Source organism: Neodiprion pinetum, chromosome 5 (genome assembly GCF_021155775.2).
Source record: "Neodiprion pinetum isolate iyNeoPine1 chromosome 5, iyNeoPine1.2, whole genome shotgun sequence".
Classification (NCBI taxonomy): domain Eukaryota; kingdom Metazoa; phylum Arthropoda; class Insecta; order Hymenoptera; family Diprionidae; genus Neodiprion; species Neodiprion pinetum.
Genome location: NC_060236.1, coordinates 20,274,190 through 20,288,834, shown reverse-complemented (window position 1 = coordinate 20,288,834; position 14,645 = coordinate 20,274,190). Strand labels below are relative to the sequence as shown.

The window sequence follows — 14,645 nt, the reverse complement described above, 5'->3', positions numbered from 1 at the left end:
TAACATAGTTTTATGGGTTTGTTGATTAATTTCTCACATATTGTTTATCTTCAGCAAGGAGATGTGCCGCTGACCCCAGACACGCCAACAAACTTGCTGATTTCTAACTTGATGCCAACGGCATCGCCGACCGCTCCCCCAATCCTCGGACCTGGCGAAGTAATAAAGAACAGTGGTAAATTTTCAAAACCGACTCGTATATCAGGAAAAAATTACTGCAAGGATGAAGTTGTGATACGCAACAGCGACTCTGGGAAAGGTGAGTCAACGTCAATTTGTCTTTCAATATCTGATGTATATAATCTGAATATATATTTATTTCACAGAAAATAATTATTTCAAGATATTATAAAATTTCTTTTACTTCTTTCTTTTAAATTGACTTTTTGTTTTCTTTATTTTCGTATTCTTATTATTACTGTTTTTTGTTAAGAGTGAAAAGAGACTTTTTGAACACTTTAATATCTAAGTAAAATTGTCATATTTTATCAAAAAACGAAACGCAGCTGTGCTTATAAATATTTTGTTAATTTCAAACAAACGTATGAATGAGAAAAAAAGAAAACCGCATTGCCTAAAATAAAAAATTTGAATCACACAAAAACTCTGCTATACTATAGTGATGGGAATAAAGGGGAGACGAGTTCACATGATTGAGGAGCTCAGCGAGACAATCATCTCCTTCCAGCGAGGTAAAACATATCAACAAACAAACAAACCAGAATTCAAACAAAAAAAAAATTTACAAATAATTTTGAAAACATGCAAAGTGCAAGTATAAATAGCTTCATGCTGAATTTTTCTGACTCAGTTGGGCCGTTGCGATACTTTTGGATGAAGAGCATTTCAACATTCATCCGATATTCATATTTGTTTTTTCTTTTTTTTGAAAGCATAATAACAAAGTAGACAATAGAGAACTTTTGAAAAAACATGTGACTGTTTTGGTTAATTTTTCATGCTCATTGTCTTTTGCGCACTTTTTCTTTGATCGACAAGTGTCGATGTTGATTTACTTGAATTGTAAGCATCTAGTGAACTAAGGTTAAAAAGATTAAAATGAAGAATAGCACTTTTTATCAGCTAATTTATTGGTAGGTAAAAAAAAGAGAAAAAAGAAGTTATAATCAAAGGCAGAGAGAGGGGAAAATTTTCCAGTAACAACCAAGCAACGACCCAACTTCAGTCAAGAGATTTACAAATAGCGACTGATTGACTGATATTTGCATCGCTATCACTTAATGTCATAACAAAAATGATTAGATTCTCTCATTTTGTTCATCTAATTTATCGAAGATTGGACGACGATTTTTTTTTTCACCCTTTATGTTACTTGAATGTTCGTTATTAATATCGGCATAATGTACCAATGACATTATCGCACGATTTGATAATCGTCATTCAATCTGCTTTGATGAATTGCGATATGAAATATTGCCCGCATGATTGCTTGCAGCCGTTTATCTAACCTTGAACTGTTACACTATGCTGTTAGGGGAGTGGTAGAGTAGAAAATGAGTCGGCGGTCAGAGAAAGAATAATTCAGGATTAAAACAAGTTGATATTGGTTAGGAAAAACTCAGAAGTTGGGGAGAAGTCAGAGAATATGAAACATGTTCAGGGAAAAGCTAGAATTTGCAAAATGACCAAGGAAAAGCTAGGGAATCTGAAAAATGATCAGTGAAAGGTAAAGGAATTTGAAAAATGGTCGGGAAAAAAGTAGGGAATTTTTTTGCGGTATGAAACGAGACACAACGTTGAGCTTTTCCTGTTGAAGGTGAAAAATTCTCAGAATAATTGTTGTTTTGGATTGCTCACTTTTATGGGGGTTAAAAAGATAGATCGTGAAAATATTTTTGAATTCCGATTGATTCAGAGCTTTATGTATAAGTATATTGGACAATCAAATTGATGATGTTAGTTCCAATTATAGTCAGGATACAATTAAGATTTGATCGGAAAATGTCAGGGGAATTTTTTGTGGCCACCATGACAAAGGAAATAGGACAAAACGAATTTTTTGTTTTTTTGTCCTAATTAATTCCTATTAGAATTGACCACAAATTAGAAAAATGACTTTCTGAAAGACAATTATTTAATATGTCATCGAACGAAATTATTAGTAAGTCGCTAGAGTTTTCCATGTGTCGATTTATTTATTATCATTTAATAATCAATGAAGCGGATCGACGTATTTGTGAAAGTTTCAATTCTTTAAGAAACTAGAATAACAAGTTAAGATTTTACGAGTTAGTTGAATCAGCGATTTTAACATGGCATAAAAAAAAACATCGAAGAAAAAGAGAATAAAGTTGAAGATCTGAAAATGTTGCTTACACATAAGTTTCCGAAATATTTTTCACATGAAATAATTCACCAAAATCGTTTTCATGCTCGAAGATTAGATTATTTGTTAAACTTGAAACGTGCATCGAACGTCAATGGATGGAACCAAAAAAACATGGCTGCTCCTCCGACACGCTAAAATCGAATCATCCTTTTGCATCATGCTGTTGCTATTTTGTTGTCAAAATAACTCTGCTCTTTAATATTTTCATCTAGCGATTATTGAATTGTTTAATGTTTTTCTATTTATTATAGTAATTATTTTTCGTAACTTTTGTTCGTTTATCTGTTTTTCAGTGAATTACGTTTACAGTTATTCGATTTTCGTTTTCAATTAATCGTATTCAGAGTGTGTACAGTTAATGATTTTTTTTTATCACCTACTTTTAAAATCTGTCGCTTTCGATTTATTTTCTAAATCCTTCATGTTATCAATTTTTTGACATATAACTGATATCATCGATAACGATTGTCGAATGCTGTGCTCATATATTTAATATCTCCAAGATGATAATAATAATAACAATAATAATACGATATTTTGTTAACTTGCCGTATGTTCGCATAAACAATAAAAAGCAAGTGAATCGATAAAGGTAAATTCCACGTGAGAGTTGAAAGATTTTATTTAATACAGCTAAAAAGTTTATTCATCAAATTTTTAACTGTTGGAAATGAAACGATGGAATTTTGCAGATCTTTGGTGGAAATTCTTGCGTGGAATTATCTTGAATGAAAAATAAATATACATGCACATTCATATGCTAATAAATAAACCCAAACGACTAATTAATGTGATTGATTAACGCAATTAACGGATTTTGAACGCATTTGACAAAAGCTACGAGTTCCGACTGACGGCGTTGAAATGATTTCAGTGAACCCTGGAGCCAAAGAACGACTTGTCCAAATAACGGGAACCTCCGAGGACAAGATAAAGTGAGCGTTTTTCATATATTTTGTAAAATTTTAACAATTCAGGGACAGTTAAGCCTTCAAACTCGGTTTTTGGAGGTCCGAAATTCGTAGTTCAGGTTATATTCAATGTATCGGTAATCAATTCAAGCCGTAATTTTTTGACCAGAATTTCAGTATATAGAACTATGGAAAAATATTTTTTAAACTGTTGGAAAATCTCATAATTAGCTACTTTGTTCATAAATTTAATTTTAAATCAACAATTTGAATTAAAAGTTAGGAAAGGGCAAAAAATCGTTTGAAAAATTGACAGTAGATTATTTATACCAACAATAGTAAGCATCAATGAAATAACAACCCTTCTGTGTTATAAAGATGGTTTTGTGCAAATTCAAACAGCACAAGCTAAAATATCTACAATTTTAGAAAAGGTTTTATAATTAGAACGTTCAAAATGATCAAACATTGGTGGTTTTGAGTTGATTTTAATGTTTTTGAGTTAATTTTTGAGTGTTTTAGCCTTTCTAACGTTCTGATTACAAAAATCTTTGCTAAGATCGTCGATATCTTAGCCTGTGTTAATCGAATTTGCCCGAAATGATTTCTCTTGCACAGCAGGAATGTTGTTTCATTTCGGTTCATTTTTTTTTTTCATCCAAACTCCTGGTTCAACTGGTGTGATTTGATTCGTCTTTAAAATAGTGCTGAAATTGCATAAAACAGATTCAGTAACAGGAATTCGATGATTTTCAACCACAAATGAGAGGAATCGATGAGAATTTTGAAACTGTTTCAGCTACGCTAAGGACCTTATAAAAGATACAATACAGCGAAACGCATCCCCGGTGAGGCTGGAGCAGGGCGGAAGCGACAAGAGTGGAATAGGAGGCTCCAGCTCTTCGCTGAACAGCAGCGCATCAGACGAGAGCAACAGGCTTCAGCAACAGCAGCAGCAAGCCTCCCGTTTCCGCTCCACCCTACTCCACAGTTTTTCCACCAACGACGCCAGCATTGGCGAGTACAAATATACAGTCACAGTTGACAACCATTCCCTCAAGATCACTGGATCCAATCTGGATCTCGTTAAGGTATTTGACGTTTTGAAGTTTTTACGGTAGATAAGATTGGTGTTTAAAAATTGGAAGTCGAGTTTATCAGATTAAGCTTTTATCCAGAGAATCTGTCCTTGATGTCGAAAAGACTTTGAAAACCGTTAATTCAAATAAAGAAAGTTTGTTTTTAGGTGAATTTGGAAAGTTCACGTTAGTTTCCATTGTCAAAATCATCTTTTTGGTTAAAATATTATCGAAAAGCAGGGTTTCAAAGACTAAACTGAATTAGATTTACTTGGATTTTATTAATAAAAATTTCGCCCAATGTAGCCGAAACATTATAAATCGCAAATTAACAGTGTACGGTTGTTTATAGATATACAAAATGAATGTTAATGTCTCGTGTTTTTTATGTTAAAATTCTTTCCTCTAGTTCAATTTTAATTCATCTTGAATGTTTTTGTTTGAATTTCGAGTATACTGAATTTCGCGTATTGAATAAAATGATTTTTCAAGTTTTAAACAGGTTAAAATAACTGTCTCGAAGTTCTTTTCACGGTTTCCGTTTATTATTTCGATGTCTTCACTTAGTTTTTCCAAAAAGAAAGAAAAAAACCGGAATGATTTTTCATTAGCTAAATGAAGTGTTTGATCTCAATGCGAGTTAGAATTCTTTAACATTTCTGTTGAATCCGCTCTGTAAATTAGCGGCATTCTTTTTCACGTTCAACATTCTTAATTTTTATTTTACATTCTTTAATCCTAAATCTCTGCGTGGGCATTTTAGTCACGTTTTAAGATTCATAAAATACTTAACTGCTGGAAGTTCCCATTCCTTATTGACGACTTTCTTCGACTGATTTGCAGAAAAGGATAATCCTTACGCCTGTCTGCCACATCTGGCAGCCAGTCTTGCAATCTCGACAATTTCTCTACTTTCTACTAGTAAATACCTTTGCCTACCTACCAATCCTCTAATCCTTACCTTTCAGTCCTTGTTTTTTATGACGTGTATCATAAAACGCCCGCACGTGCGTCTCACATTGGGGATGTACGTTTCTGCTTCTCGTTCACTTGCTCACTCCCTCTCATTCCTTCGTACCTACCCACTACAATCCTTTTTTCGGTGCAAAACTTTCCTATGAGTGACCATCTCTCCCACTCCCAAGCAAAATTCATCCCTTTTCACAAGGGACACTCCTACCCCTTCCAGTGGTTTTTTGGCCATCGGAACTCAGTTAATTTTTAAGAACTACTTCTAAGATCAGATTCGTTTCGACCAACGCGAAGAGAAGACCAGCTTATTCTAACTTCCACAGTTTCTTCTCACTACCTTTATCCCGCGTGAATCTCGTACAACATTTGATCAACAGTGTATTCAATTTACTTCAAGCCTTTTAATAAATATATTTGTTGATTTAAAACCTTCTAACATTGAATCATCTTTGAGTCAAACCCAATTGTCTCAAGGAAGCCAGTGCATCGAAAATCTTTCCCGATTGGTTTGACGAGGATTTACAACCCTCGTTGGTAAAAAATCTCTTACCGCCATCGACGCCGAGCGCAAACAATTTCTGTATTCTACACCTTTCTTCGCTCCAAAAAACGTGAGGAATCTTCCAATTTCGGATTGCTTTCACTTCTTTTCTTCCTCCTTTTTTTTTCAGACAGCTAAACTGGTACTTGAGGAATATTTTTCTGGTGATTCTGAACACTTTACCAGTGGAGTTGAGTACTTCAGTTTCGAGGAGGAACCGGCTTACGCTCCTGTTACTCCCACAACTCCGCACACCCCGATTACTCCAGGCGGATTGAACGCCGTCGGTCGTAAACTAAGCCTAGACAGCGCAGCTACTTCAGAAAGCGAGGAAACATACAAACCTCGTCCCAATTCCCAGCTCAGTCCCGCTGCTGCAGCCGGTGCGTCGAAAATTATAATTTAAATCTACATTTTGCGATACTTTCTTTCGTTTTCAGATGATCACCTTTTTTTTTTATCGAACGTTGTTCAAAATCCAATTTCATTTTACTTTAGTCACGGTTTTTATTTAGTTTAGACAGTTTTTGCCACTTTGTTTTGTTTTTTGTTTTTTCTTTTTTTTTTTTTTTTGCTCGAATTGTTTTCTTTGTTTTACACACTGTATCAATTAGAAGTGAAATTTGAGGATTTTTCTTGAAAAGAAGAGTATCCTTGATACCTAATGGTGAATATATTTGCATATATTTCCTCTCTGATAGAAAATAAAGAATATTGCGTATTTAATGAGAATTGACTGTCTTGCCAAACAATTTTGAAATCCTCTATTTTGATTTTTGTGCATTTTTAAAATTGAGAAGCTAAAAGTGTTTGTCAATTCTCATCATAATATGATTGATAACTCTTCTCGAACAAATTTATTTCCCTCAGCTTCTGTAGATTACAAACAAAAGCATCGAAAGCATGTGTATTGTTTGTTTTACACATTCCTGTTTGAATTTTTCTTTTTCCATTCCCATTTTGGTTTTCCTTCATTTTCGTTTATATTGGCTTCTATTTCTTTGACCCTTTATCCATTTATTGTTGATCATTAAACTCTTGACATATGCCAAAAACTCTTAAAATGCACATGATTTTCGATAATTCATACCTGTACAACCAATTATTTAATTGGATTGGGGTTTGTTTTATTCAAAAGCATGTAAAATGAGCTACATTTACCTTTTTTTTTCATTTGAATCAATTAACAGAAAGCATTGTTATTGATAATAACGTCAGACAGGTCTTGCGGTGTTTGCGACATTTCAGAAGCAACTCAACCGATTTACTTCAAATTTGGAGACTATGTTTTTTAATAGTTTATTTTATATCTTCTTTGCTACGATCCAAGGTGTTTTTTGGACTTTTTTCGCCAAAATGGCAATCGGCAATACAAGTTGAAATTTGATTTTTGTCCTAAATTTACGCCTTTTTTTTATTCAATTAACGAATGATTATGAAAAAAAAGTGGGATGACGGCAAAAAGGGTAAACTATCCAAGCATGCTGTCTCCAAATTTGAAGTAAATAGTCGACTTGTTTTTGAGATGTGAACACTGTAAAACTTGTCGCTGAGCAAAATGGTCGAGGTTATTGCAAATAAGAATGCTTCCCATTAGTTACTTGCGACAAAAAAAAAAAAAAAAAACTGAACCGAGCTGGAATAGCATGCTTTTGAATAAAACGAACTCCAATCAAATTGGACAACCGGTTATAGAGATATAAATTCTCGAAACTCGCACATTTCAAATTCGCTTCTTTTAAACTCGAAATCTCCTGCGCAATATGGAGAAACTAAAACACAAAAACAATTTGGAAGATAGAAAACACGCCAGTGCAGCGATTGTTCTGAAACAAGTAGAGGGTTTTATGTTACGTTGTTTCAGAGAGCAGAGAGCTCACGTACGAGTTTCTGCTGCAGTGCTCCGCAGGCCCGTACGCAAAACGAGCCCCGGCCGATTGGGCTAGAATCCAAAAGGACTGTCCGAGCATTGTTAGAAAGGTACAGCAACAACAACAACATCAACAGCAACAACAAGAACAACGTGACAACAACTACGACAATCACTATTCGTTGTCAAACTGCTCAATAATCGCACCGTATTCTGACGCTAACAATTGCTATAACAATCAAAACGTAGCTTATGACTTCGACAATAATCAACAGAACAACTGCAGATGGTTTGAAAATCGCAATTCTCACTCTGCCACGATTGCCGTTCGTCAGTACTGAATTGAAATACGCGGGGCTCTGGTTCGGTAGTGCAGAAGGAATAACAAATCACTAACATAGCTCGATATTAACCATTAACAATTATCCTAACAATGTGAACATGTTTTTCTAATTTTAAGAATTTTCTTCCCACAGCACTTTGCTCGGAGATTGAAGGTAACGTGTTTTTTCTTTGGCAATGAAATTAGGCCTTTGTCTTTGATTACTTAGCCATGTATCGAGTTCGCGACAGTTTTTTTCATTCTCTGTAATTCGGTATGTCAATAAGTTGAATCAAGATTCAAAATAAAGTTCAAAGTTTTAGTTTCATTTTGAGATTTGGAAGAAAACTGGCGTATTCCGTTTTTGACTTATGAGATGTTCCAAATACGTTTCTATGAACTCGTGTTTAGATCTTTTTTTAACTACTACTCGGAAATCGATTGGTTAAGGATTTTAAACGAAGTCATAAATAAACAGTAAAGTCTTGAGTATCGTTTTGAGCTTCGTTCAAAATTTTTTGCACATTTGGATTCCAGTTTATGGTCTATCAGAAAGATGAAATACTTGTTCCAAAAATTTTGCGCTTATAAACCCCTAATTTCATTTCCGATGATTATTTCTTTTTTTCTTTTCAATTGTTAACATGTTCAATTGTTACTGGCTGAAATTATCTCAAGCTCGTTTGAAAAATGCAATACTTGTACATCATTTCTAACGCGACAATCAATCAGAGGGGAGAAAAAAGACGAAAAAGTATCCTATGAGAAGATTATAAAAATGATCTGTGCTTATTTAGAGGATTTATTATTAACGAAAACCGTTAAAAATTGAGAGAAGGAAAATCGTCAAAAAGAAAAAAAATCTAAGGCATACAAGAGTATTACATATATTACGGTGTATTGTGTATTGGAATCGCATTAATTGCATTTCATATAATTCCTCGGGTTCATTATTATTATCATAAAAAAGAAAAAAAAAACAAACTGTTACACGATATTATCGAACAGAGTATATTGTTATTATTATTCTTATTATTAATGTATAAAATGCGTAAAAGCTTAACTTTCTTCGCCGCATTTAACAGTATGAAATTACAATGCCAAGATCGAGTTAACCAAAGATCGTTACCATTTTCGTATTCATACATCACACTGGTGAAAAGAAGGTTTAAAAGTCTTCGTAAATATCGTGATTCAAGAAATGAAATTAATAATGGAATACTTATTTAACCGATAAACAGATTCGAGTTATTTATTGTAATTTCGATAGATTTTATCTTGAAATTCGGTATAAACGCGAGAAACAGGAAAGGAAACAAAAATCGAGCTTGACGAAAACTGTCAGAAATTTAATTTCCCTTCTTTTTTTTTCAATTCAATATTCCATGGCAGTTTTAGGGTTTTGAATATATACCTAATGGTCGATCTGATAGTATTATCGTAATTAAAATATATTCTACACCGTGCTTTCTTTCATTCTTTTCTTGTGATTACGGAAAATTGATATTTAGCGTTACTCGTTTAACAGATTCCAATGATTCTGTGATTAAGGGGGTGCCCTCGTCGATTTCGACATTGGAGTATATATCTCCAAATATCGCATGTCCACGTATTTAAAACGCGAAAAAAGGACCCATTATTAACAGCCCCATTCTATGCGCAATTCTGAACAAAAACACTTCAATACATTTTCATTTTACACAGTAACAAAGAAATGGCGTGAATTCTACGAATTTACTGCGATTTCTTAGAAATGCCATTTCTTTATTATCTCCGACAAACGAAAATGTGTTGGATCGTTTTTTTTTTATTCAGAATCGTGCATAGAATGGGGCAGTCAAGCTGTTTTTCGCGTTTGAGACACGTGGACTTTGATATTTGGAGATATATAAATCAACGTCGAAATCGACCAGGGCATCTCCTTGATAATTATTCTTAGCAGTGTTCATAATTATGAACAGGTAAAAAACCAAAAAGATATAAACAAATTCAGTATTTTCCTTCGAGTACAATATTATTAACAATAATAATAGCAGCGTTGTTATTATTTTTTTCATTATTATTAGTATATAAAATTTATTTTCGTAGAGATTGAAGTTTATCATTATTATTATTATTATTAAAAATGTTATTAAAGTTTATGATGTTGACACATGCAATTATTCCATGCTTATATATTGTGTCGCATAGGCGCATGTATATTATTCTATAATGAAAAGAATTTGACAAAGAAAAGGGCGAAAGCTATGCAAAGCGGAACCAATTAAGAAAAAGAATTTGGTTCCAGTTGCCATTATTACTCATTATTATTATATTATTTGTTACCATTAGTATTGAAAAGCATTATCGTTATTTACTTCAGTCAGTTCCAGTTCCTATGAATATTTTTATCTCGTGTTTTATTTGAATTTTCTGTGTAACTTTGTTATTATATAAAAAAAAAACATATATATATATATATATATATATATATGTGTGTATTTGTTTAAATTTACAAATTTGTTGTGTATTGAATTAGCAATATATATACAAATAACTTTGCTGCTATATACTTAACGCTAATTAGTAGTTAACTCTCGTACGAAAGAAAGATATGATTAAATAGGTAGTTATTCTTAAAACCAATACTAAAACCAAAGAAGATGTGAGAGAGAAGGAAAAATTATCAATACCAAAATACAAACGGAGAAAACAAAAGAAAATCGTACACAACATTATCGTTAAATTAATAACGCTTACCAAGCGATTATTATTATAATATTAAAGATAATAGTCGTTTGTTACTATTGTGGAATAGAAAAACAAACAAAAAAAATTTACTAATAAATAAAATTCTTGTCTTCTAACAGCTTTCGATATTCATCGCCAAATGCAATGCTACCATAATCATAATACTTCACATTTATTAACGATGATGTCATTATTCAGCGTACTAATTGTGAGTGATGCATCTTACGGTAAAAAGTGGGAAAATATGCGAGAACTAAATTTTTAATTGAAAGATTTTCTATAAAACGATTTCATTACACGTACATAATGAAATCATACAAAATTTATCAAAGATTTTCAGACAGTCGACGAAATTTTGTATTTATTGAAATAATTTTTATAGATACAGTCATTAAGTTCTGAAGATATTCACAAATTTCTCGAGATCTTGTGTAATTTCAACGAGTTACAGAGAAACTCATCAAACTTTGTCGAATAATGTTTAATACATACATATATACATGTATATGCAACCGGAAAATTTGCATAAATTTCCGTGAATATTGATTCCAAATTAACAATTTCGCAACGCATACATTCCCGTTTACATATCCACATACATATACCTGTACGGATAAATTTATAACATACCTATATGTACATACATATTCACTTGTGAATATTAATACATTAAATAATCTGCACAGCATTTTGTGACCAGGCGAACTATCACTATATACTCAAATTTTTTATGGCATGCTGCTTCTTCCTCCATGTAACCAATCCTCAGTGAAGGTAAGCCGCCCCATTCATACTTTTCATCATTAATCGACGCTTTTGACGATAAGATGTAACAATACGCTTTCATACATGTTCCACAAGCATTTTACCATCACCTCAGTAACGCCTGCTGTGCAAGAGGAAGTAAATGAAACTGAATCACAACTAATTCAGAATTTTTATTCCAAATTCTTAGATACTTGTTTATTTTTCATTCATTTTCAGTAATCTAATTATATTTTTCAAATATTGGTAATAAATTCTGATGGAAGTATCGATTAATTTTTATTAATGAATCGTTGAAATAGTAGGCTAATTTGGAGAATTTATATCTTGATTGCCAATTGTTCAACCGGGTTGTGGTTTGTTTTGTTCAAAAATATGTAGATCGAACTTGGTCTGTAATTTTTTTTCTTTTTTTTTTTTTCATTAGAATCAAATTATCGGATACATTGTTATTGAGAATAATGTCAACTATCTTGTTCAAGTAACATGTTTTGCTATGTCCCCGATATCAAAAAGAGTTGAACCGATTCACTTCAAATACGGAGCCAGTATTCTTGAATAGTTTATCCTCTTTGCCACGATTCTACTTATTTTTAATCGTCATATTACCTTGGTAATTGAATAAAGAAGGCAACAGTTTCACACCGTAAATCAAATTTGAACTTCAAAATAAAAAGTCTCTGATCATAGCAAAGAGGATAGACAATGTGCGACTTATTGTCAATAACAATGCTTCCTGTTGATTGATTTAAATGAAAGAAAAAAAATATAAAACAAGCTTGATTGACATGCTTTTGAACAGAAGAAATTCCCACTTTAATTGATCAATTGATCGAGTTATAAATTCCCTGAATTCACCCAATTTTTCAACCATTCAGTACCAAAAAATTTATCGATATTTCCATCAGAATTTACATATTAAAAAAAATCACACTTTTTAAATGAAATTCTAGGCTTTTATATATAATGAAATTTGAAAACATATTTCTGTTCATTACATTCATGTACAATAATTGGTTTTCTGTTTCGATTTGTTTTCGTAGGCTCCGATCAGCTTTTTTGAACCGGAGGCATACAAGGTGCGAGTCGCAGCTGCAGGTCTTGTTACCGTCGTACCTGCCGGTGACACAGAAAATGAAGCAGAGTGAATTTAACGGTGAAAAATCAATATATATATATATATATAAATTTAATAACTTCTCTAATCCCTAATTAGATCTACTATTGACAGTATATAGAATAAATTTATCGTTATTATTACATTGTGTAACATAATAACGCTTTTGCCTCAGGACTGTACAACTTTCTTTTTTATAATCGAAAGGAAACTTTTTGCTTTAGAAAACGATGATAAAGTAGATTCGAGAATATCTGAAACAACAAGCTCGATTAAATCAAATTATGGCTCATCAAATAATCGAAATTCCAGAAATTAAGGAATTATTTAGGTTTTTTGTACGTGAATTTCGCGATCGATTTCGTTACTCTGTTTTGAAAATTGGTTTTTAATGCTAGAAGGTAGAAGCATCAGAGAATTTCTAAAAGTATTCATGGAGTCAATCCCGTTCACTTTATTTTTCTAATTACTTTCGTCTTTTCAGTTTATTCTCACCCTTTTATTCTCCAACTATAGCAGAAATCTGATTATCAAATCGATGTAACATTCATCGCGACCAGCGCCTTTTACACATGTTACAAGCCTAATTATCAAGTGTTGAGAGTACTTAGTTTTTCATTTTATTCAATGTCGCGCTTTTGGACATTTGTCTTCTTTGTTTCGTCCGCCTATTTGTAAAGACGAGTGTGAAAAATTAGCGGTAGGCGTGAAAATCCTACACACTATATCAGAGAAGAAAAAACAAAAATAAACATGAGTATTCTAAAGATAGCTAAACTGTATTCATCATATGTATTGGTTACATATATATTTTTTTTGTTCTTTGAGCGACTCTTGATTGAAATTAGTTGATTGAAGAGCAAGGGTGTCACTATTTTAAACTTGTACTATATATTTTTTCTCGCTTCCCGAATTTTACTATCAATTATTAATGTCGTGAGAAAATTTTTCTATTCACTTTACTTTATTTCACTTATTTAATTTATTTATTTATTTATTTATTCATTTATTTATTTATTTATCAACCAAACACACGGTTGTTCTATCCTATTTGTCAAATTAATTTTTTCTTGTTTTTTTTTTTCTTTTACTCTTGGCGTTGAGAAAATTATTTATTGCAAAAGAGAAAAAGATAGCGTAGGAAAAAAAATGGTTAATAGTTATTTATATTATGTACTATGCGTACAGTTTTGTTAGGAATCTCTCTTTGTCACATTCGTCCAAAAAAAGAATAATAACAAAAAAAATTATATTTTTGTCTGTAAAATAGTGGCATCCTAGTAGATTATTTATGAAAATGTTATCGCTAACTTAGAAAAAACGCAGCTCTAATACTTAATTAAAATAATACAGTCCTGAAGGCGTAAAACTGAGGAGCCAAGTTACGAAAAAAAATTTTACTTCATCGAACAGCATTAAATTTTTTAGCTACTTTGTTTCAACTATTTGAAAAACAAACGAAATAGAAACAAAAAGGACGCTCTTCTCTATTTCTTGTTATTGTTACGCAATTTTCAGACAATGATCAAATTCTCAAGAATATTAAAAATTTTACACGGTGCTCTTCAGATTTTGTTTTACGCGTATTTTTTATTCTTGGCGACGAAAGAGAATCCTGATAAGTCCTTTAAGGATTGAACCGACGATGATCAGTGATTAAGTATAGTCTAGTCTAAATACTAATAATGAGAATGTCGATGAAAGCGAAAGAGAGAGGGAGAGAGAGATAGAAGTAAAAAGCAACGTTGAAAAAATTAAACGAAAAAAAAATTAATATGCATGTTGCATTACATTTCAATTGTTGAAATATCGTTCGAGTATAAACGTAGATGACGGACAAGTAAATCGACTCTAACAACAAAACTACAAAAAATAACAAAAAAAACTACAAACGAATCTAATACCAAAAAAAAAAAAATATTTATAAAGTGATTTTATATTTTTTACTTTCTAAGCGAACTTGTGAGATAGAGACTGACAGAGATATT

At 32.2% G+C, this 14,645-nt stretch overlaps 1 protein-coding gene and 1 long non-coding RNA gene across 7 annotated transcripts in view; one reads left to right on the top strand and one right to left on the bottom strand.

The window, feature by feature from the left end:
• The window catches only part of mxt (Eukaryotic translation initiation factor mextil), a 21,318-nt gene extending 6,673 nt beyond the window's left edge, over positions 1-14,645 (top strand). For 2 of the 5 annotated variants that reach the window (XM_069136384.1, XM_069136385.1), the window contains exons 5-10: positions 55-259; positions 621-692; positions 3,225-3,285; positions 4,061-4,352; positions 5,984-6,236; positions 7,718-11,489. In XM_069136384.1, coding sequence (XP_068992485.1) covers positions 55-259; positions 621-692; positions 3,225-3,285; positions 4,061-4,352; positions 5,984-6,236; positions 7,718-8,064 — 1,230 coding nt within the window. In that variant the 3' untranslated portion in view covers positions 8,065-11,489. Of the gene's footprint in view, positions 1-54; positions 260-620; positions 693-3,224; positions 3,286-4,060; positions 4,353-5,983; positions 6,237-7,717; positions 11,490-12,583 lie in introns of those variants that run through there. The other 3 variants (XM_046625586.2, XM_046625588.2, XM_069136387.1) reach the window with 3 other exon arrangements.
• LOC138191016 (uncharacterized) lies at positions 11,515-12,734 on the bottom strand. Of its 2 annotated transcripts, none has more exons than XR_011177239.1 (2): positions 12,539-12,734; positions 11,515-11,664 (listed from the first exon to the last, which is right to left on the bottom strand). It is a non-coding gene; the product is annotated as an uncharacterized lncRNA (long non-coding RNA). The 2 variants fall into 2 exon arrangements; XR_011177240.1 differs by having other exon boundaries at positions 11,515-11,661.